A 24,688-nucleotide genomic window follows, 5' to 3' on the forward strand; every position below is an offset into this window, starting at 1 on the left:
ATTGATACTTCGTTCAGTGATGTCATAGATGAGAAAAAGAGGTCATAATTATGGCTACGCTCAATAGATGTGATATATCCGTGGTCTTCAATGACGCAAATATTACCTAACGATTGCAGGTTCGACCTTATAGCTACTGAGATACCATATTATGTAGTATTCACCGATTTCGAAATTTTACTTGATATTTTATAACAAACAAATTAACAAGCATGGTACAGTTTTCAATGCACCCAAATAACCCTATTCTGAAGCAGGTTCTATGTTTACAAAAAGATTGATAATAAAAATGTATTCACAGCGCGTCATTAGCTATAGCAAGAAAAACCCTTGCCATCCTCTTCGATGTCTTTGATTATTATCTAACAGAATCATCTGATATGAAGAAAATTATTGGCCCCTCTTTTATGTCAGAATTTTGAAGTGTACAAAATTAATTACTAGTATCTCATTACCACTCGAGACTGTCATTAGATGTTTGTATATTAAAAATGAATTATGCAATAAAATAGTTTTTCAGATAAGCACTTGATAACTTATACAGAATCATTGAATACAAATGCTTATATCGTATATCATATTCATTAAATTATTGATATCAGTTATAGTATATAAATGTCAAGTACCAATGTCTGGTATACGTCTTCCTGTAAATTGTATACGCAACAGTTTGATCTCAACTCTCAATGAAATATTTTTTAAATTGACCTAATAAATAAAGGCAACAGTGGTATACCGCTGTTCAAAACTCATAAATCCATGGACAAAAAACAAAATCGGGGTAACAAACTAAAACTGAGGAAAACGCATTAAATATCAGAGGAGAACAACGACACAACATAAAAATGTAACACACACATAAGCGAACTAAGCATTAGACAAAATCCTATGAGAATAACAAATATAACATCAAAACCAAAAACATGAATTTGGGATAGATAAGTACCGTGACACGTCTTATAGTAATGTGAATTCACACTCAAAAATAAGAGAAAACAAACGACACAACGGAAACACAACGTTAAAATGTAACACACACAGAAACGAACTATAATATAACAATGGCCATATTCCTGATTTGGTACAGGACATTTTTAAAGGAAAAACAACTAATTGCAACATTATTTTACTCTGTAAACCAGACATTGATCTTCAAAAGATCATACACCCAAAAAAAACGAACATATTTCTTGATCCTGTTAGATAAGATGTTAGTTGTAAACTGTTTCGATATATTGAAAACTATCGTGTTTACAAACAGCAATGCGGTGTGGAATTAAATATAAGTACGTCAGGAATCGATTTTATCAGACTTGTAATACGTCTTTTTGAAATTACACGGTGTTTGTGTATCATTTAAAAGATAAATTGAAGATAAAAATTGCAGTTTAATTGATTTAACGAAGGACTTACGTACTTTATACTCAACTAATTGATTTTGGTGAATATTTGCTATCAACGGAATTAAAAACCACAAGTTCTGCTTTTCTGTTCTAAAGTAATAAGATATATAAATGTTCTCATATGCTCAATCATGTGGTATACCCAATATCATACATATACAAATATAAGTATTTGCAAGTCCGGTTTTACTTAAACCAAGGAGGTTATATTAGAAGGAGAGAGGACGAAAGACGATAATTACACATAAAATGTTACCGACTTTTCAGTAAGTGGGTGTTAATTAGTTGAGATCGACTCTGTCACAGAGGGAGATTTTGTCCTAATTACATACCCGAGTAAGAACGGAAACACCCGAGGTGTCATAAACTGACCGGATATACACCGGATGTTTACAGTTACCATATACCAGTCATCAGCTGATCATGGACGACGATATATTTATAAGTGAAGCCGAAGCCTTGGAGCTTGAAAAAGAATTCGATATCGAAACGTTTTGCATATGCAAGTCAAATAACTCCACAGACCTGATTTGCTGTTCGAATGATGACTGTGAAATTAATTTCTATCACAGAAAATGTGCAGGTGAACCACCCGTAAATGAAGAATGGACCTGTTTCACCTGTCGTGGCATCCAACACCCACAGATGCTTTACAGTTCAGGTAATTCCCGCGAAAGTTTCTCTGTACTTATTTAATAATAATATTTCAATATATTCGTAAATACTGCCTCTAACTGGGAAGTAAGAAAAGGTAATAAATATACCGAGTAATTTGAATAAAATGTCTTTCAAACGGTAGTAAATATAATGTAGAGTTTCACCTTGCATGAGTGTATGTATTGCTCGTAATGTATTGGGGTTTACAGAATAGAGAATAATGAACATAAATTTAAACTAGAGAGAATAACGAGGTACTAAAATATAATGAATAAAGTTGATGAGATTATAGAATAAAATGAAAGATTACAAAAATAAGCCCCCCCCCCCTTTTTCACCATCCATGCGCTCTTACATTTTAAACGAGGAGGTCATACATGTATATAACCTTGATGTTAATGTTCTTCGTTAGTGCAGGAAAATATTTTGTTCTTTTTGTTGCTACATTATTTTGTTGAACATCACAATACATTTACAGTGGAGGATCCAGAAATTTATTTAAGGGGGGCATTAACTGCTTAAGAGAGGTTGCTCATGTCAAGCTTTAATGATTCCCTACATACATGTATCCCCCCCCCCCCTAAATCCACCTCAGATTTAAATGAAAATCAAATGGTCTTAATTATTTCATACATGAATTTTTACGTTCTGTGAAATATAGTTTTAAAGAGTATAAGTTCCTAATGTTTGATCAGGTTTGTTGCTAAGTCACAAACAGGTTTTTGCATGTATTACCTTACAGCAATTTAAAGACATACATATATTTGTTTTTTTAGAGCTTCCTGAAAAATGTGTACAAAAAGAGCAAACTCATGGCAAGAAGACAAAACGCACCTATGCATACAACGGTAAGCAGTGTATATACATGTACATGTGAATAGCAAGGTTGAAGTGTGGCTATTGTTTTCGATATACAACTTCATTCATGAGCTAAAATCATGTGTACGAAAAACTAAATGCATTAAATTTAAATAAATGCATGACACTTAATTCTGCTTTAAAAGTTTGTAATGTCCCAATAACTGTTCTAGTTGCTTGTATGTACTTCTTCCTGTGTATAAATAAAAAATGTTTTATGTCCTCGCTTATACTCATTAGGAACAAGTCTGCCAACTGACTAGCTTTGATCTATTCTCTTAATTCTTTCTCATGTAAGATAATCAATTTGAAAATAATTATTTTTTGTATTTTTTTTTAGAGTTCTCACTAGAAGACGCGCAAGCAGATGCTATAAACATGATTGAACTTTCTATCAAGCATCTAATGGAGGATTCTGCTATGAAACTGAATCCTGAATTTGGGAAGACAGTGACACTTTGCCTTTCAAATTTGGAAAACCCTAAACTAAGATGCATGGAGTCAGTAAAAAATGTATGTAGTAATATTATTACAGAGATCTGGCCCTCCATTGTTACTTCAGATGAAAAAGCAATGTTAAACTCTCGCTTGGAAGACAAGACTGCATTATTTCACAAGATTAGATCTGCACCATCAATGATCTTAAAGATGAAAGAGCTTTTCAAAGTTCTTGAGGTTCCAAATGGGGCTATGACAATGTTCATTCTTCAATTTTTACTGCCAAAACTATTTCAAGTGTTGATAAAAAAACGAACAAAAGAAATGCCAACAGCTGAGCCAGAAAAGGTGTTCAAGTTAGACAGAACAGAGGAGCAAGTGCTCCGTTATACAGCAGGATATGTATGCAGGAAATTATCAAGACACTTCAAGAGATATCCAAGAAATGAAACAGACAAAGTCTGCTCTGAAATAGTTGACAGTTTCCACAAATCTTCAATTACCAGAACCTATAACTTCCTAAGTTACACAAAACAATGGATTGACTTAATCAATCGTGGAGGAGTCTACGAAATTAATGATGATGTTTTCATCTTCTTTAGAAGAATGGAGCTTGTAGTTAGGCAATATCTAAATGACTCGGATGCTAGCCTAAGTGTATCAAAAGACATACTTGAAAAAGAAATTATGAACAACAGCTTAGTAAACATTGGGTTTAATGAAATTGTACAAAGCTTTGATAATGACCAACTTAAGTTAATACTTCTGTGCAAGTTTGTCTCCTGTTGGATTGATCTTCGAATGAATGCATTCAGCAAAGCATACATGTATTCCAAGAAAAAGAATGATTCTTCATTGTCTAGGAAGACACAGAAAAGTATGCGAAAAGAATTGAATAAGGAGAATAAAAAATAAATTGATGTTCCTTAACAGGACAAATGGATTGGTTCTTTAACATGATCATGTTGTCATGACAAACAAATCAAACAAAACGAATTTTTGTATCAAGATTATCATTTTTACCAAACATGTTCATATTACTTATAAAATTTGTAATAAAAGAAAGCATTATTGACTATCTTGAATGTCTTTTTCTTCGAGGAATGGGATTGTTTTGAAAGTCTCTCATTTCCCCTAGCTGACAATTTCCACGTGCTGAGGCCATAACAGTTGGCGATCCTGTGACATGTAAGGCTAATGCATTCCTTTGGAAATCTTGGACAGTTGGGTTATCACATCTACCTCCCATTCCACGTTGCTTTGAAAAGTATGCTTCTAATGGGTCCTGGTTGAATTTGTGGCTCGCTAAGAACTTTACATCATCAAGCGGTAAAAGCTCTCTTGCAAGGGACACAAAAGACTTTACTGAAAGAAACAAATTGTACAAAAATTAGAAACTTAATTACATACAATTTCTATCTTACAATATTTTGTCTTTTTATGAGCATGTGTGTATTCCTTTGGGCATGATATTTATCAAAAATTGAAAAAGTTGAGATAATGAAACTGTTATTAATTGTACAAATTGAAAAATATGAACTGTAATAGTACCAGTTATTCGAAATCCTTCTAAAGTCTCTCTGCTCAAGCATAACTTGTTTTTTTCCTTCTGTGTCAAGTCTGGCTGCTGCTGACAACTGGCTTCCCACTGATCAAGCCACCCAATGAAATCTTTTTCCAGCCACTGAAATATTCAAAATCATCAATTGGAAGTGTTTTGTATATAATTATCATGAATGATGTAAAATTGTCATTCAATGAAAACACATTTAAAATTACATAATTACAGTGTATGACCATTATGACGAGAATGCAATCAACAACATATATCTATTTGTATCTAATATTGCTTGTCTTTATATAGTACTTATCAAAAAGAAGATGTGGTATGATTGCCAATGAAACAACTATCAACCAAAGACCAAAATGACACAAACATTAACAACTATAGGTAACCGTACGGCCTTCAACAATGAGCAAAGTCCATACCGCATAGTCAGCTATACAACATAAGAACGATCTATAAAAATCAGTTAAAAAATTCTTAACTCATCAGATAGAAATAAAATACAAGTGGACGTGGTCAGGTACTTATACATCCCAACATTTACATGTATACAAACATGCACTACATCCAAGACCCTGAAGATCATTCTCAACCAATCTCACTATTTGTGTCCACTGAAGAGATTGACCATTATACTGTATTAAAAAAACAACGTTTTTTTTTAATTAATTCGTCATGATTATTCCAGAAATATTTGCAACTGGACATTTAGGAAACACTGAAATTTTATTCCCTGTATATATGTAATAACATAAAAAGTGGTTGCCAACGGTCCTAATGTGACCATTTTGTAGTTAGACATATATTTTCAATTTCATGACTTTTTTCATGTGTGGTCCTGTGTGATGCATGCATGTTGTTTAAAAAAGGTTTGGGTATTACCGTACAGGAACCAATACATTTTCTATATAAAAATTAAAGAGATTTGGTATGATTGTAAAAGAGACAACTATCCACTAAATTAATTCAAATGATGTGGATATAGGCAATTAAATGCTACTGTTCAGCCTTCAACAATGAGTAAAACCCATACCATAAATACACATACATTGCAGCATGCTTAAGACCTTAACATGTAAAGCCCTTTCTTCATGTTCTTAATTATTTGATTCTATATTTATGACTAACTTACATGAAGATTTCTCGTCTTGTTGTGCCAATTTGAGTTTTCTAAGTTGTTTCTTGTGGTTTTCAGTAAGTGGGGTACATCACAAAAGAAATAAATCCTTCTTTCGGGAAAATACAAATTAGTTGTATAGTTGCATACCCCTTGGTTAACAGCTGTGCTATGCAGTCTATAGAATTTCCTATTGGGTGTTGCTCCATCACACACAATTGCTCTGACTCTGAAACCAACTATTTCCAAATTGCCAATTGCATCCCATACAACCCAGTATAACTGATGGCTATTGAATCCAGTACAAGGATAATATGCAAACACACTTTCAAGAGAGCTGAAAATACCTCTGACCATGAATGTTAACATGTGTGTTGCAAGTTCATTCTTTTCTTCTTTTTCATTACACTGTCTTCCAAATGTAGCTAGATCGTTCCCTACCGATCCAATATCACAGAAACCAATAAGGTTACCTGTTTCAGAACAATAAACCAGTCCAGATTTTATTTTAACTTCATCGAACAAGAGGGAAACATTTCTTTTGAAGTCTGGTACCTCGTTCAAATGTTCTTGCACAATGCGAAGAAGAACTTCTGGATTGCTGCCACATCCGGGAGTTGTGAATTGAGTGTAATCCCTCAAAGTACATTCATGGGGCAACACTAAGAATTTACTGTCCTTAATCATTTTGTATGCTGCTGGTGACTTAGAATGAAGTGCAATACACCATCTTATTAAAGTAGGGTGCCATCTCATTTGACGCATGTGTTTGGATTCTGCCGCCAGCTTCTGTTGTTTCCAAAGTACATGCTGTGGACTTCCTGCTTCAAAGTATTCCAATGCACTTTTGTCATTATTCTGGATTATATCCAAGAAAGACTGTCCTAGATCAGTGTCCAAATGAATTCCATTTTCAATACAGCTGTCTTCTACTCTCTCTTCTAAATGTCCAATTTTCCTTTTCAGTATTTTTATCTCTACCCTCTGTTGGTCATATTTGTCCTTCAACTGTTGTGAGGTAAAGTATTTCCAATTCGTAAAGCTTTTATGACTTTTTACTATTCTTGATCTCTTTTGCACAAGATCACTCCTGTACAATTTACACACAGCACAACAATCTTCAGTACATGTCAGTATCTCACAACTTTCCGTTCGTACTGTCCTTCCATACACGGATTCTTCCTCGCGTGCCTTAACTAACCCATCTGAACTGAAAAAAACTGCTAAGCCGTATTCATTTGTATCTCGACATACATCGGTAAATTGGTTGCTTCCTTTACATATTTTGTATAATTTCAACATTTGGACGAAGTCTACCATAGAATAATTTGTTATTTTCTCAGGTAATGTCTGAAATGATGAATCTATATTTACCGGCTTATTTCTCACATATGCTTCCCACTTTCCACTAAGGTGAATCTTAATTCGAAGAATATATTCCTCATAGTAAATTTTTACCAACTCGGAGTAGGACTGGGTCTCTTCATTTAAAAAAAATCCATTTTCTTTTCCAAGATCTGCTAGAAGTTTCATATTCAATTGTTCATTCTTATTTGCAGCAGACTTAAGCGTAATATTAATCTTAATATCTTTCTTGTTGCTGGTTTTTAATTTTCGCCATCTCAGAAGCTTACATCTACATGAATTACAAAGAAAACATGGGTGATTGTCAGTGTCTTCAGTAATGTCAATCTTTAAAGCATTTTTAATGTCTCTTTCAAAACATGACTTATGAGTGGGAGTTCTGTCAACACAATTGTTCACTCCATTTCCACATAGTCTACATATGAGCGTGTTTTCCATTCTGAAAATGTATCATACATTAAGACATATATTCAGATATAGGAAGATGTGGTATGAGTGCCAACGAGACAACTCTCCATCCAAATAATAATTTATAAAAGCAAACCATTATAGGTCAATGCACGGCCTTCAACACGGAGCATGTATATTGTATACTAGTAAAGTATTAGTTATATCACATGTATCAATGTTGAATTTATTTGAATTATCTTTTAACACAACATAAGAGCGAAGACACACTGGATATTAACAATGTTTCCTATTAATGTATTCATTCAATTACATTTAAATAATATATACGAGGAAGATTTCAAGTGAACTACATGTAATTGATTTTCTTGGTGGAAAGATTTCTTGGACCGAAAATTTAACTGCTTTTGCATGTATTATGCTAGCTGTATTAAATTTCTGCTATAACTAACCAGGCCAACCAGACCAACCCAAGAATCAAATGGTTACTCCTCAAAGTGACAAACACGGACACGGAATACCATTTATTAAGTAGATTCTCACTATACAATTCCTTGAATAGACCTCTAGTAAATTAAGAAGAAGAAAGGATAATTGTTATGTGATATGGGCTTTGCTCATTGTTGATGTCTTACAGTGACCTGTAGTTTTTTTTTCTGTAAGATTTAGTCTCTTGTGTAGAGTTGTCTTATTATCAAGCATACCACATCTTCTTTTTTATATAAAATATGTATATATACATATACGTATGTGTTATATCACAATCCAAATAAATGAGTTAGGAATTTGCATGTCTGAATGTCAAAAACAAGTATACTATTTATTAAATGCACAAACTGCAAATTCGTTATCCATTGCCAAATATGCAATTTTAAATAACAGACACATGTATATGTATGCCTCCGGATAATACACAATATTATTGGCATGTTAAAAATATTTTATTGTGATTATTTTTTTATAAGTTATTAAAAATTAAGATTTTATGTTAAAAGTAAACTTATTACCAATGAAACGAATATCCGTCTCATTGCCGTCAATGTTAATATCTACAGCAAGTCACTTTCACGTTGTTCCCGATAAATTTCTCTATGTTTCAATTGCAAATATTTCTTCCGGTCGTTACCGGTCACCGTAACTAAAGTACTTTTCATATTCGTATATTTTCTATGATTATTACCTGCCAATTCTCATAAACAGAAATTGACAGGTGAAGCGAAAATCTTTGTTTAAAGCAATGTAGTGTTGAATGAAAATTGCATACTTACTTTCCTTTAAACCCTCATAACTTTGTCATTTCTTTATCTTTTTTCACCGTAGACAGACGGTTGATTTTGAAATTGCGCGTCAAATCTTTTTCCACATCAATAACACCTATATACTGCATTGTTACCAAAATACACCTGAACTTTAATGACCCACTCACTGATAAAAACCACGTGACATATGCAATTTATTTATTAGCCCGAACTGCTCGCGGTAACAGCCTGGTACATCAGAGGGCGATGTCAAGTGGGTGATAAACATGTCGGTTTCTTTATAATTTGATCAATTTTCTCTGATCGAACTGCTATCCTGGGGATGCTAATTTTGTATCAAGCAGAGTGTTCTCTCTCCTTCTAATATAACCTCCTTGCTTAAACTTAATCTAAAGAACGGTTTTCGCAGTTTTGAAGTCGATTTTGTTTACTGCACTTAAGCGTTGTGTATGTTCCGGACCATATGAGTATTTGGACCATACGCGTATGGTCATGACCATATGGGTATATACTCATATGGTCCGACCATACGCGTATGGTCCGACCGTACGCGTATGGTCGGGGTAATTAACACTCTGTTACAGTTTACTTTTAATACTTCTAAACTCGTCATATAGTATGACCGACTTTGACCGTTCATAAAAAAAGACGCTATTATTTAGGTAATTTTATTATTTTATCATAATAAAAATGTTAGCTAATGAAAATGATCGTACACAACCAAGACTTGAAATACAAAAAAAATATTATACCATGTGGAAGAAAATGGCACCCCAAGCCTACATGCAAGAATGTAATTATCGATGAAAACTAACTATGGCATCAACATTAAATTTTACGTAGTATTTGAAATATAAAAAATAAAAGAATTGGCATGTAACCATCATTGTTTTTTTAGATTAAGTTTTTGGATTATTGAAACTTTTGTAATGTATTTTAAAAGAAATACTTATATGGTCCAAATACTCATATGGTCCGACCCGTTAATAACCAAACAAGTATTATACTCATATGGTCCGACCATACGCGTACGGTCGGACCATACGCGTATGGTCGGACCATATGAGTATACGCATATGGTCATGACCATACGCGTATGGTCCAAATACTCATATGGTCCGGAACATGTATTTTATTGCTTTTCAAATGTTTGACTTCGAACGTACCCGATGAAGGTTACCATCACAGAGGCACGTAGTGTGTCGTCTGCAGGAATCATTTGCATCTTTAGAGGTTTTAAAGGGACATAACGTCTTAGAATGACGGAAAATGGTAGAAACTTCATTACAAAAATTGTGCTAGTGCACGGGAAGATATATATATGATAAAAGAATACAAAGTCATAATATGTTATGATAACTGGATGAGACCGTAATAAATGCACAAATTAATACGATGTGAAATGCGATCAATTCAATATATCATTTTAGTAAATAACTTCACTTATCGCTGATAGAAAATCAGAAGAGCTTCTATGATAAATGACCAGTGTAAAAGATATAAATTGAACATATAAAACTATTGACATATTTATCTGTTATTGATTTGAACAATTTCTTTGCAATGTTTGGCATCTTCCGTGTACCCAACCACATTTGTATCATATCTGTTATTCCGGGAATTATTCAAGATTTTCCATAGCTTATCATAAAAAGAAGATGGTATGTTGCCAATGATACAACTCTCCACATTCTAGACCATAGAATTGTTAACTGAATAAATGTAAGTTTGCAACATAATATCTTAAGAAAAATTGACGACGAAGTAAACAATAAATTAACGTACACCTCTTTTTAGTGTCAATTGTATTTAGTCTTTCTAAACAATCAAAACTTGAAGCGTAAATATTCGTATGAGAACGACCACATATATTTTAAACCAGTCAACGAACCTATTACCAGCAGGATCGTCTAAATTGAAAGTCTCATTATTAGAACTTGCATGCATGCTCATCTTTATATACTAAAAATAAGAGTTTCAAACATCAACGTTGATCTGTTAAAAAGTTTTGCAAATCCATAATTACTAAAAGCTTATTGTTCTTAAATGAATTTAACATGACGATTTTCCCTGTTACCTCAGAAAACATATGTTGTTGAGAGCTTTACGCAATTAAATTTCCCAAGAGCAATTTAGGATATCTAAAAGGGTCAGATTTGTCAATCATAAAGTATAAAAATAACATGTCAAAGCAAAGGAGATATTTCTATGATTTTATGTGCCATTTATTATTTTTTAGCAAATTATGTATTTTCGATATCATAATTGTGTCAACTTAACTAAAAGGATTTTGCCGTTATAACTGTCATCTAGATCATGTTTCAAATTTGGTTGTTAGAGGACAAATGTTCCTTACGGATATCAATTTGCATAAAAGGAGAGTCGTAATATATATGTCAATAAAACCGCGACCAAACAACAACATTGAATCGAAAACAATCACCCAAAACAATCAGGTGTTTCCTGTCAAAGAGTACGAAGTCACGTTCGTTTTATTTTTGTGATTCCTTTGGTTATATTATATTTATGAGTTGCAAGAAATCGTATGTTATAGATAATGCAACATGGCCGTCTCCGTCAACAGCTTGCATGCGGCACAAGTACTGAGGTTTACTTTGTATATTGAGGATCTTTTTTTCATTTTCTAACTGTTTTGAGGACGTATAGGCCTCTGTTAACTAAACTATCTATCAATGAAATAAAATATAAAACAAAAAACAACCACCATTACCACCTTATTATGTTATTTTTTTGTCCTGTCCTGTTTTAATGCTCTTTATGGGAAAACCAGAAGAAAAAAACTCCGTTATTTAAAAGGATTTTCAACAAAATTGGTTCGACAGAGAGAGCAAATAGTCAAAAGAACACTAAATAACACCACATCAATGAATGCTCACAGTTATACTGAAAGGATTTTTCTAAAACAGAACGAAATTGATGTTCGAAATTACAGTCTCACAGTTTGAATGCAGATTATTTTTGTTACGTATATCCTCTCGTTTTAAATGTATCTGCCATTTTTCAAATGGAAGATCATCCTTTAAACAAAAGAACAAAGACATTTCATGTTTATTTATAAACATTAAATATTTTCTTGTGAAGTATTATTCTTTGGTATAGAGTGCATTGTACTTTTGTATATCCTTAGTTTAAAAAAGACTATTTTGCTTGGTTTTAATACAACGTTTAAGTAGTTTAAGAAATTAATTATCATGCATGAAATCGATACATGTTGATTACTTTAGTATCAAACATGTTGATTACGCACCAAAGATGCAAACTAATTAAAATAGAATATTAGCTTCTATGTTAATAGCAAAGTCAAGGATACATTCGACCGTATTAAAACAAAACACTTGAACATAAATGATTAATTTTTACTTGTGTTTTTTTATAAACGAGTATAAGAAAGACTTATCAGTCGATATATGGGTCATAGGAGACACATTTTGCAGATTTATGCACTGATATTTTTTTTATAATTGAATAACTTATTTCTTCTGAACTGGTACTTGATACTGAAACTTTATAATACCATTTTCCCTACTGGCATTGTTTTGGCATACTAGATATTGTAATTGTTAGATAATTCTGCTTCAGAGAAAGAAGGAGAGGGAAAATGAGAATACAACCATACTGCAGGGAATGTATGATGGATTAATTAACAAAATATCATGTCTATCTTTCAATCAGTTGGCTCTAGAATTGTATGCAATTTTATAGTATGAACTTTTTTTCATTTAAAGGTGCTAACGTATTTATACACCTTAAGCTTTCAGATTTTGTTACATTAGTTTTAATTCATAGAACAGCTTCAAACACAAGGCAACATCGGTATTCTAATATAAATTATTACCACTCGACGTCTGGGTCGTTAAAACTGCTAGTGTATGTATCTCCCTAGCGCTTTGTGATTACGTACATTTTCATTGATTTTAAGTGATACATTTTGTAATTTGTAAAAATAAATTGTTCTAAAAGAGGGACGAAAGTAGATGCCAGGGGGACAGTCAAACTCATAAATCGGAAATAAACTGATAACGCCATGGCTAAAAATGAAAAGGACAAACAGACAAACAAGTCTGTTGTTATTTATGTATTATTGTCATTTTGTTTATTTTCTTTGGTTACATCTTCTGACATCAGACTCGGACTTCTCTTGAACTGAATTTTAATGTGCGTATTGTTATGCGTTTACTTTTCTACATTGGTTAGAGGTATAGGGGGAGGGTTGAGATCTCACAAACATGTTTAACCCCGCCGCATTTTTGCGCCTGTCCCAAGTCAGGAGCCTCTGGCCTTTGTTAGTCTTGTATTATTTTAATTTTAGTTTCTTGTGTACAATTTGGAAATTAGTATGGCGTTCATTATCACTGGACTAGTATATATTTGTTTGGGGGCCAGCTGAGGGACGCCTTCGGGTGCGGGAGTTTCTCGCTGCATTGGAGACCTGTTGGTGACCCTCTGCTGTTGTTTTTTATTTGGTCGGGTTGTTGTCTCTTTGACACATTCCCCATTTCCATTCTCAATTTTTAACAATAGTACATATGACACACTTTCTGATCTCTTGTGTTCCCTATTGGTTTTTGGCTGGATCGTAGTTGCTCCGTCTATAGTCTTTATGTGATATATTGGGGACTGTCATGTTTCTTTTTGGACTATGGTGTTGTATGTTTTTGATTGAACATTTGGTTTTAATGTGCCCGCTTGGTATCATCTCCATTTTATTTTATTTAATATCATAACTTTAGTTCTAAATATATACATATGGCAAGTTTAAATAATGTTATACGACTTTTGATAGTTTAAGTCGCCCTTATTTCTTGATTGTTTCCAATTTATTTTTATATAAGTTATATAAGCCATTTTATATAATCACCAACAATCCTGGCGGCTCTTAATTCAGAAAAAAAAAACACTCCAACGGGTGCATGTTTCTTACGTTTCGCTATTACTTTAATGCATGTTTCTTACGCTTTACTATAACCAAAATGCTTGTTTCTAAGTATGAACAAAAATTATTGTTTTTTACGCTTCATCATGAATTTTTTTGTTTGTTTCTTAGACTGCATTATGAACAATTGAAATGCTCGTTTCTTACGCTTCATTATGAACAAAATGCGTGTATTCTTACGCTTAACTATGACAAAGAAGCCTATTGCTCTCTTCTCATCAAATATACTAAGAAATAGCTACAAATATACAAATGACCAACTCACCTGCATTGTGTTCCAATATCTTACACCTTAATTTAATACGTCACAGGTTCTGTACTGGACATCTGGACAATTCACATTATACAGTGGACTAGAAACATAAAGAAACAAAAGAAAATCAATTACAATGTGTGCTAAAGGAACATGTGAAATAGATTTAAATTTAAAAAAGGGCAATGTCTAAAATTGACCATAGTTATACAAGTGATTAATATATAGACAATATTGATAAAATACATGTAAGTTTAAATATGTAAGAAAATTTGTTTTAGTGGCTGGGACGGCGTAAATAATAACACCCTGCCATGCTATCCCTCTGATTATAAAGAACATAACAGTCGTTATAGTCTATAATGAGGTCGATTGTTCACTAGTCACCATAGGACCTTAGACAACGAGCAACACCGTATAGCAAGTCTCCGAAATATATAACTACGGTAAAATTTCAACTCTCATTCTCAATTTTCAGTCCTTTGTGCTGATCCACCTACATTACAGACCTACCTTTTCTTGCTCTAGTCCTGAATATGAATAACCCTATATTTGGTTGGTGCATCAAAGTCCGTTTAATCAGTATTCGACACTGTTAATGAACTGAATGAAGTACATAATGCTTTCAATATATTCCGATTTATTTACAAATGAGTTTAAGTTTCAGAATCCTTGGGCGGCTATCTGTAATTGAAACTTAATTGAATGAAAAGATAACTATGTTTTCTTGTTAGATATTTACAATAATTGTCCAATCTTATATAATAACTTTAACGGATAAGTGTACTCAAGCCAAACTTCGTAAAATAGCGATCATTGCTTCTTTCAAGTCGGCAACTGTTAAAAGACAATTATTCGCACCTTTTATTATCATCGATTAGGTTGTAAACTGATAAAATCAGTAATCAAATCCGTTACTCAAAAATATAGAAACATTTGAAATAAATAAAATCAGATTTACAGCAATTTAAATACAGCTGAATTCATTCGTTTCGTAAAGAGTCCTTGTTCAAAATTATACATTTTGAGCAAAATTCAAATGAAAAAAAATTAAGAGAGTGTGGTATGATTTTCAATGAGACAAGTATTCAATGGAGACCAAATGACAAAGATGTAAACAACCACTGGTCACCATATGTCCTTTGACAATGAGCAAAACCCCCAGTGTTATTAACCAATATATTGTCAAATTTTCCATGTTCCTTCCTTATGTCATAGTTTTATGCTACATGGATTATTCAGTGTGCAACAAAATTTTTTATGTTATTTCTTTAAAGACAGAAAAAAATATGTACATGGACTCCCTAAATATATCAGTATTTTATAGTTTAAGTTTGTTATTTCATTTTCTGTGGAAACCAATGTTTGACAGTTTGCAATATGTGTTTTTACCTTTAAACGTTTTTAGAACATGAATACTCTTTTTGAACTTTCTTCTTCTAGGACATACATGTATATGTATAGTTATGAATAATAAGATTAGGAGAAATTCGTTTGTGAATGTTCGACTGACTGAAATGACGAAAACAATAATGATATTCTGCAGAGGAAATCAATGTTCAGATCTTTCATCTGAAGATTGTTTTCAACGTAACCAAATTTATCCCATTGACACGCAATACAAAATTTGATAATAATGATCATGCAGGATTGCCATTATCCAGATTATTTTCGAATAAGTCGCTTATACCAATGAGAAAATAAATTCTATTTTTTCAAATTGAATAAGAACTTGACTGTGAAATTAATTATATAACGTTTTGTATGTACTGAAGTTAATTGATCGTTTTTATGTAAATTTCTTTCACTTCTCAAATCTGTAACATACAAATTCAATAACGATGTTTTCTTTGCCATGAGGGAATTGTCTCCTGAAAAAGTGAAATTATCTTCAATATACTATCGAACTTATCCTCAATGAAATAAATAACTCGAGGTCATTTCATTTCACCATCGAGACTCTTAAATCTGTCAAAATCGCAAGTCGCTACAGCCCTATCATGTTGTTGACTCTGAACAAAAAATCATTATAAAGAAATAATCAAAACACCAATTCCCCTGTTGTAAACTCATCAAATCTATCATATCAGATAAGGAAATGAAGCAGAGCATCATATTTGTTCAAATATGACATATTGCCACATACATAAACATTAAATTGCTGCGAAATTGCTAGGTTAACTACAGAGTATGTAGTTTATGAAGTCAATATGTATATGAATTGATCTCAAAATTGAATTACATAAGACAAACTTCTCACGAAACCCTGCATGGAAATGATCTTATATATACACCCCGATCTGCTGGCTTTGACAAGGAACCATAACATTTTTTATATAGAATAATATTTAATAAAAACATTTTTGATTTAAACTTCTGTAACTGAAGTGGCCCCTAATTATTTTGTTCTTTAATTCCTTACTTCTAATAACTGCACAAAGAAAATTCCGGTATTGATATTATAGAGGATTACTTATGCAAGGCATTTGCGTCACAGCCAGTTTTATATATTTATGAGTGCCATTTTGGGAGAGAAACTGTAAATTAAGGTTTAAACAGGCTAGTTACAAAAACAACATAATAATAATGATATCAATAGAGGGAAGACTAAAAGGTTAACTTCTAGATTTATTTTGCTTTGATTTTTCAGTTGGTTGAAATGCAGTGTCTTTGACCATACATATGTTTTATTCATTTTGACTTTTACAGTTGAACAACACAGTAAGAATTGCACTATGACTCCCTAAAACAAATAAAAAAAAAACTAAACAAAGAGCAACAGGAAACACATTGTTTACGACTGACAAATATCATATTTTCTCTTCAATAAACATGTTTCTTACTTGCCCCAAAACTAAAAGAAAAACATCAACACGTAACAAATAAATATAGCATGACCAACACAGTTTGACAGCTGATTTCCTTTATAAACTCTATGACACGGAGTAGTTTATCTGAACAGCTGATGCCAATTAATTGTTTATCCTGTATGTTTCCTTTACCACCTCTAATATTATACACAAATTCCTATTGTTGCAAAGATTTTTGTGTTGATCTCTAGGAATGTTTATTTTATATAGCTACTTAACTAGTCGTACATTGAACTGCGCTATGGAGTACTATTTGAAGAAGAAGACAAAAATGTTTCCATAATAATGAGATGGTCATATTTTCCCGATCTAAATATCTGTATGTCTAGTAAGGGATATACAGCTTCGTTTAATCATTGAAAAACATAAACACCAGCAACACACCAATACTGTGGAAAATGCAACATTTGTCATTTATACTTTTGTGTTAAATGATATTTTCAAAACTTCATGATCATAAAAGACTTAACTTTGTTTGTCATATTTAATAACTGTTACAACTATGTAATTTATATATGATTTTATTTGGCTGACCATCTTCAGAATTATTCAAACGTAACAATTCAAAAATAAGAAGATGTTAATGAGACCAAATAACGTGAAAGCTTAGCTAAAAAATTTACAAGTTACTTTAGGTCATCCAACACCCTCCAACAATGAGGAAAAGTTGTACTGCATAGCAAGCTACAAAAGGCGAAATGAAAAATGTACGTTGTAACTCGTTATATCAATACAAACACAAAAATCTGAGAGTAATCACAGTGGCACTTAGTAAAAACTAGTCCAAAGCCAATTACAACTAAAGGGAAAACCATGTATATAACACTAAAGTATACTCTGACAAATGTCAGGATACGCAAGCTGTATTATCAAATACTAATAAAAATGCAAATGTGTACAATTATGGTGCACTTTAATGATGCAGTGTTAAGAGTGTGTTTGAGATACAGGGTTTATACAAATATTTATAACGTCTGAAAATTACACCGCACAGTGTAAGATATAGATTTTTATGCTGACAAATTTTTGTCTCTCAACGGAATTCGTATTGTTGCTTGGTGTTTGATGCTTACAAGCAATTTATTGAACAAAGGTTTCTGAATAGGATAATATTAAGTCTTTCATATATATAAACTATCACGGATGCAATCATGATTTGGTTGATCGTTATAGAATACCTGTTGAACTGAGAATTACGGATATGCTTCATTTGTCATAATTTATCCACAGTCACATACGCTTTTTTTTTCATGTTGAAAATTAATCCAATAATTTATAATTGCAAGAAGCATCTTTAGATCAACAAGTTTACATACATCTATACACATAATAAGTTAATTAAGTTTAGAATATGTAAAAGCGACCGATACTATTCGATCAAGGTGTACTCGATGAAAGCGACCAAGAATGCTCGATCAAGGTGTACGTGATGAAGGCGATTGGTAAGAGTCTATCAAGTTATACTTGATCAAGACGACCAATATTACTCGAGCAAAGTGCGTTAAATGCAGTTATAAACTAAAAATCTGGCCCCGACGGACATAAACAATATCATAATGATACTTAATCAGGAAGATACTTCCAACAGATAAATAATACATTTTTCTAAATGTCATTTTGAATATAAAAATCAATTTTCACAAGTTTCCTTACTTTGAAGAGCTCGTCTCGTAGCCGATTATGAAAGGAATCTTTCAAAAGTAAATTTTAAACCTTGATTAGAATTCACAGTACATATTATAATTGTTCCTACCTTCAGTGAATATTCTTCAAGTTTCACAATAATTGACCATAACTGATATGACCAAACAAAATAATCCACAACGCATTCATAAAAGAATACAGACATATTCCAGTTAATAACTTATTGTGTTAATATAGATGACGATGACACTGTAAAATGAATAGTTTGTCCCCAGAGCAGATACATATACATTTGTTAATTGAGTTGTGTTGCATGCTGAGTTATAGACACTGATATTATAAAATGATTGTAAAGCTAATACACTGAAAGGCAACATTTGGCTATGAATATTTCAAAAACAATCAACAGTGTTTATTGTAAACGCTTACATCTATGATTTTTTTTGCAGTTTCATTCATATTGTAGACGCAATCTATGGACAGTGAACCCTGGGAAAGAATGGCAGGTGTATGCACCCTGAATGAGAACCATCAACCGTCCAATCGTTTTGAAAGGAACACTTATACATTTTACCGGATACAAATTCACCGATCATCAATTTATTAATGTGCATTGAATACTGGCCAATGAAATTGCTTGTGACTTGAATAACACAAACATAATCAGCATCAGTTATCTTTTACTTTAATATTACCAACTAATGGAGTAGCAACTATAACAGATATGATTGGTAATAATAATTATAAGAAGATGAGTTGAGACTGCGATTAAGACAACTCTTCAAAAGTGTTTAAATGACACAGAAGGCCATCGTACAGTCTTCAACAATGAGTAAAACACATACCGCATAGTCAGCAATAAACACATGTAAGTTAAGATACACATATTTAATTAGTTTATCTGAATTATTGCATTGTCGCTGATATGAAGTGTTTAGAAACGGACAACCTTTGTTATACACTGTGCAGTTATTTGCCTTCCGTGCTGCGTAAACAAACCTTCGAATAGTTCTTTCTATAAATGACTTATCAATATAATATATCATTATAATGCTGGTAACTTTGATAACTATAATTATCATATATTTGATTGGCAACAAATACATAAAAACAAATATCAACTTGTCTTAAACTGATTACGTGTAAAAACGGAGATATGTGTTTTCAAAAATGGGTGGAACAGGGGGAGGGGTGGGGTTAAGATAGAGGCAGAACTTTAATAAACATCTTATTTTACGAATACCTCTCAGAGATTTTGCAAAGATTTATTGACTGACAGAAGGCTTGGCATATCCGCAAATAAGGATTCGAATTGAACTTCCAAATTGAGATAACAAAAGTATAACAAATATAAAAGTTATTTGGATTAGAATAGATTTGTACATAAATAACACGGAGATTGTTACCCCGAGAAAAATACATAATCAACCGATGCGAAAATATCTTCTCTATCACCTTCGTATATAGATATGTGTTATTTGATTCATTATAAGTGAATTTTCTGTAATTATTGTCTTTTTAATTATGGATTTTAGCGATTTTATTATTGGTTTATAGAAGAATATGGTAAATGCGAATCTTGAATCTATGATGAGCTCGTTTACCCACTGAATCTTGATTAGGAGTAGAATATCAGCATCGTAACACACCCTTTTACTGGTTTATAGAATAGAATCTGTGTTCTGCATTAGCAGTAAAATATTATTATTCTAAAGTGACAGCAGATTTTTCAATCATGTACAGCAGAATTTGATCTTCGATTGTTATACCTATGCCTACTAGTATGTGCATATTAACCAATAAAGATCCGACATCATAAAATGATGTATTATACATATTTTATTGTCTAATTAAAGGAAGACAAGAGTCATACACCATAGCTAATAATAATGAATATAAAGTACTCAATTAACATGTATAAAACAAATACAGTCAATGATAAAAATTACAGCATAAATAGAAAAAAATATGATATTTTCCTATATCAGATTCAACAATGACCACACGAGTATTCAATATTGCAACATAAAAAAATGTGATAGCAAAATACCGAACACCAACTTATGATGCCCAATTCTTTTAGAGATGTTCAATTAGCAGGGGATACCAATAGTAGATCGTAGACACCTCAGATCAGCGACAATGCAATAATTCGAATAAGTATCTTAACTTACAAGTGTTTATTGTCTAAGGGGAAACACACATTACACGATCACAATACAACTCCTCGTAACTGTAAATGTAAAATCAGAATGTCTGTGTTACAGAATGAAAATATGATTTAATTGTTTCGTTATTGGAATTAGTTGAGCTATACATATATACAAGAAAGAAGAGAACCTCACAGTCAATTGGCCAAAGATTTGTAAATTGTGCATAACTTTTACAGATTAAAACAAATAAATGGGTATGGTTATGTGCATGTTTGGTAGACAAAAGGAGTAAATGGGTCTTATCTTTCAATTTGTTGTATGAGAACTTCGAACAGATAGGAATTTTAGATGTAGAAAACTAGGTGCTAGTAACTTTCTGCTCTATCATAAGTTTGTGTGCCGAAATAAGAAGTCTGGAAATACTTTTCCTAGGTTACGTATTATCAACTGTATTTCTACAAAAATCAATCGATTTTGATAGGATAATGTTTGAAATTCAAATCGCTTTTTCATACACTCAAACGATAATATGTTCAATCGTCATTTCCTCAAAGCATAACTTCCAATACTACTTGTAATTCTCTTCAAATTCGTACTTTATTTGGCATTTCAATAATTTTGATTCGCGCGTCACTTATGAGATTTTGTAGACGAAACGCGCGGGTCATACTTTGTTTTAGCTCGGTATCTATAATGAGTTTATTCATGTTGGGAAATCTGGTCATTTAACAAGTACATCACGTCGACTGTTTGATGCTTAACATTTCTTACCCAGATATAAGCATTATTCAGAAGTGGAATAGATGTTCCTATATTTTCTTATCTATTCTTCAATTTGAATATGCATTTAACTGCATCAAAATGTACAGAAAACTTTCAAATCTCTGATAAATCTGCATATACATTTGTTCTGAAATAAGATTTCATATATCTAATCCAAAGAAAGAAATCCATCCCGAAAATTGTCTGCAAATGGATAAAAAGTCCCCAAGATCGAACAATCATAACGAGTTTCCGTTTGCTTGTTGCTTGTATCATTAAGCACATGCAAATCGTTACACAACTTATCATAGCATATGATTGTTTTTCTGAAAACTAAATGTAGAGACAAAAAACTAGTCACTTTTGTGTAAACCCTAATTTTTATATAAATGAAAAACATTTGATAAACATATAAAACAATTAAAAAATATTATTATAATCCTGTACGATTACGATGCACTTTAAGACCAGATGACAACAATGTTTTACAGCATATCTTATTGGATTTCCAAAACAACCTTTGTAAGAGTGCATAAGATAAGCAATAAACGTTTATTGAAAACATTTTATATTTAAATGGGGTTTTAATTCACAAGGAGAGGAGAGAAATTAATGCACGTGTTTACTCAGGATTTATTTGTTTGCACTAAAGATAATGATTACGGTATACAAAAAAAAATAGGTGAACGCGTGACATTTAAGCATGAAAGAAAGTGGATGTGTGGTATATTAAATGCATAACCTTAACACAAGAAACACATAAGCACACGCTTTAAAAATGTTTTGGATTCATTTCGAAATGTTGTATCCATAAAAGCATAAATAAAAGGGTTCACAATACTGTTAATTATAAACATATCCGATACAAACAGCACACCTGATCTCTTCGCTGTTGAAATCTCCTCCCAACTGAAAAAGGTACTTGATTTAAGCACTGAATGATTTTAAAAGATCCAAGATAAATACATGCTATCATGTCGAAAACAGCTAAAATTTGTATGAAATATCTTTTATCTGATAGGTTCATTATTTGAAGAGCATAAACAAATAGAACAAGACCGTTTCCAAATACTCCAGTCAGGATATAAAAAGAGAGTATGACGATGTTTGGGATCAGACTTTTCTCTATTTCAGCGTTCCATTCCAAAACTGTGATGTTCATATTTATTTAGTCGAAAATTATGTACCATAAACTTCTTAGAAATTTCAATATCAAGATTAAAAACATTTCTGTATCTTCTTCCTCATATAATGTTATGAATAATACATATATAGCTGTTTCCTTCCTTGAACAAAATAATGAAAAGAATTCTTTTCACACAATAAAGTGGAACAGAAATGTTATGCAACCCACTAAAAGCCATTGAAGGGCTAGGTTTCCTAGTCTTTAATCATTACTTGGATTTTTTTGATTTTTTTTTATATTTTGAAGCCGGTCACGGCATTTCAAAAATATCACCAGAAATATTGTAAGAGGTTTTAAGTAAAACAAGCAGTCAAATAAAAAACATTAAAATCGGCACTGTCATTAGAAAATAACAGCTAAGGGACATAGAATGAAATTCATAACAGTGTAGCTATGGCCATTCATTGACTGGGGAAAATTAGGTGAACGTTCGTCTGTAATGCCCACTGCTCACGACGTACTTATCATAGAAATTTAAACTGTGAGGACACCAAAGGTTCTAAACGCCTAAATAAAATAATTAAAAATACTAATCAGGAATAACCTTTGTAATTTGAAAATAAATAAAAATGGCCTTTAACACAGAGTCTTGGCTCACACCGAACAGCAAGCTATAACGGTTGAATACTTAAAATTCTTTACTTGATTTTTTGTTATGGTTTGACCATCAATTTTCCTAATATGATATCGCACGTTCTTTCAGATTATTTTTTTTACTTAATTGGCTTTAAAAGTTACAATGCATGATGTCGTCTGTTTATGTAGTTCATATGTGTTTTTCGTTTCTCGTTGGTTTTCCCGTTTGAATGGTTTTACACTAGTAGTTTTGGGGCCCTCTATAACTTGCTGTTCGGTGTGAGCCAAGGCTCCGTGTTGCAGGTCGTACCTTGACCTATAATGGTTTACTTTTATAAATTACTTGGGAGGAGAGTTGTCTCATTGGCACTCATACCACATCTTCCTATATCTATCTATATCTATACATTTTTTTTTCAACAAAAGAATACATCACAAGAATATAAGTTTTGTAAGAAACGTGAGAAATTGTGTTGGACTTGAAGATAAGGCAAAGTGACAAATATCTGAAAGAATGAATCGTTTTATGGTATTAAACAAAGAAATCAAATGATTTTTTAATTATCCAGAACTCTTCACAAACAAAACCCACATGTATACGCATTGAATAAATAGTAGGCCAACCTTAAATGAGCACACCGTAGAAGTAGTTGTGCTCTTAATCAATGAGATATTTTGTGAATTAACCCCATCAACTTAATAGGTTTTTTTACAATGGATAAACCTATTTTTTTTAATTATTATTAAATAATATCATCTCTGAACATTATTATTCTTATAAATGACACGGTTGTATGTGATGATTATAATAAACATTTAAAACAAATTCCTTTCAAGCTTTGTAAAAAGAAAGTTTCATTTTATGTATCGGAATGTGTAACAAGTGAATATTTCAATCCCCACTGGAAGGCCTCTGACAGACTGGGTGAGCATAAAATTATAGCCGTTGACAAACAAGTTACACCCTACAAACGTTTTACTGTCGACCACACTGTTATGCAATTAATTCTATTTCCAAGCTAGGGATAATGCTATCTTTAAATAGAATACGGATCTGAATTCAAATGTAAAGAGGAAAACTCTGATTTTTTTGTTATATATATGTATATACCTACATTTGATTGATAAGGTCCCCTGGTTCCGTACTAAATCTATCACTGAGGAAGATGTTTGATTTTTTTCTGATGTTTTATATAGAACCTCGAAATGGTCGGTATT

At 32.2% G+C, this 24,688-nt stretch overlaps 3 protein-coding genes across 3 annotated transcripts in view; 1 reads left to right on the forward strand and 2 right to left on the reverse strand.

Moving 5' to 3' along the window:
- The window catches only part of LOC139527667 (uncharacterized), a 59,840-nt gene that overhangs the window by 17,418 nt on the left and 17,734 nt on the right, over window positions 1-24,688 (reverse strand). The window contains exon 2 of the mRNA XM_071323240.1: window positions 14,292-14,379. The gene's annotated coding sequence lies outside the window, so the exon portion shown is untranslated. The remainder of the gene's footprint in view (window positions 1-14,291; window positions 14,380-24,688) is intronic.
- Window positions 1,599-4,364, forward strand: LOC139519272 (uncharacterized). Its single transcript, XM_071311241.1, has 3 exons — window positions 1,599-2,064; window positions 2,837-2,908; window positions 3,259-4,364. Exons 1-3 carry the CDS (start codon window positions 1,827-1,829, stop codon window positions 4,269-4,271), a joined length of 1,323 nt encoding a protein of 440 aa, XP_071167342.1. The 5' UTR covers window positions 1,599-1,826; the 3' UTR covers window positions 4,272-4,364.
- LOC139481546 (uncharacterized) lies at window positions 4,432-10,297 on the reverse strand. Its single transcript, XM_071265331.1, has 4 exons — window positions 10,239-10,297; window positions 6,056-7,844; window positions 4,908-5,040; window positions 4,432-4,721 (listed from the first exon to the last, which is right to left on the reverse strand). Exons 1-4 carry the CDS (start codon window positions 10,295-10,297, stop codon window positions 4,432-4,434), a joined length of 2,271 nt encoding a protein of 756 aa, XP_071121432.1.

This window comes from Mytilus edulis, chromosome 1 (genome assembly GCF_963676685.1).
Source record: "Mytilus edulis chromosome 1, xbMytEdul2.2, whole genome shotgun sequence".
NCBI classification, from domain to species: Eukaryota; Metazoa; Mollusca; class Bivalvia; order Mytilida; family Mytilidae; genus Mytilus; species Mytilus edulis.

What these genes read in the sequence shown, in the direction of transcription:
- LOC139519272 (XM_071311241.1), top strand. Translation starts at nt 1,827, where the DNA reads ATGGACGACGATATATTTATAAGTGAAGCCGAAGCCTTGGAGCTTGAA. An exon ending in ACAGATGCTTTACAGTTCAG is followed by an intron (nt 2,065 to 2,836) that starts GTAATTCCCGCG and finishes TTGTTTTTTTAG; the next exon opens with AGCTTCCTGAAAAATGTGTA. An exon ending in ACGCACCTATGCATACAACG is followed by an intron (nt 2,909 to 3,258) that starts GTAAGCAGTGTA and finishes ATTTTTTTTTAG; the next exon opens with AGTTCTCACTAGAAGACGCG.
- LOC139481546 (XM_071265331.1), bottom strand. Translation starts at nt 10,297, where the DNA reads ATGCAAATGATTCCTGCAGACGACACACTACGTGCCTCTGTGATGGTA. An exon ending in ACAAGACGAGAAATCTTCAT is followed by an intron (nt 5,041 to 6,055) that starts GTAAGTTAGTCA and finishes TGAATATTTCAG; the next exon opens with TGGCTGGAAAAAGATTTCAT. An exon ending in AGAAGGATTTCGAATAACTG is followed by an intron (nt 4,722 to 4,907) that starts GTACTATTACAG and finishes TGTTTCTTTCAG; the next exon opens with TAAAGTCTTTTGTGTCCCTT.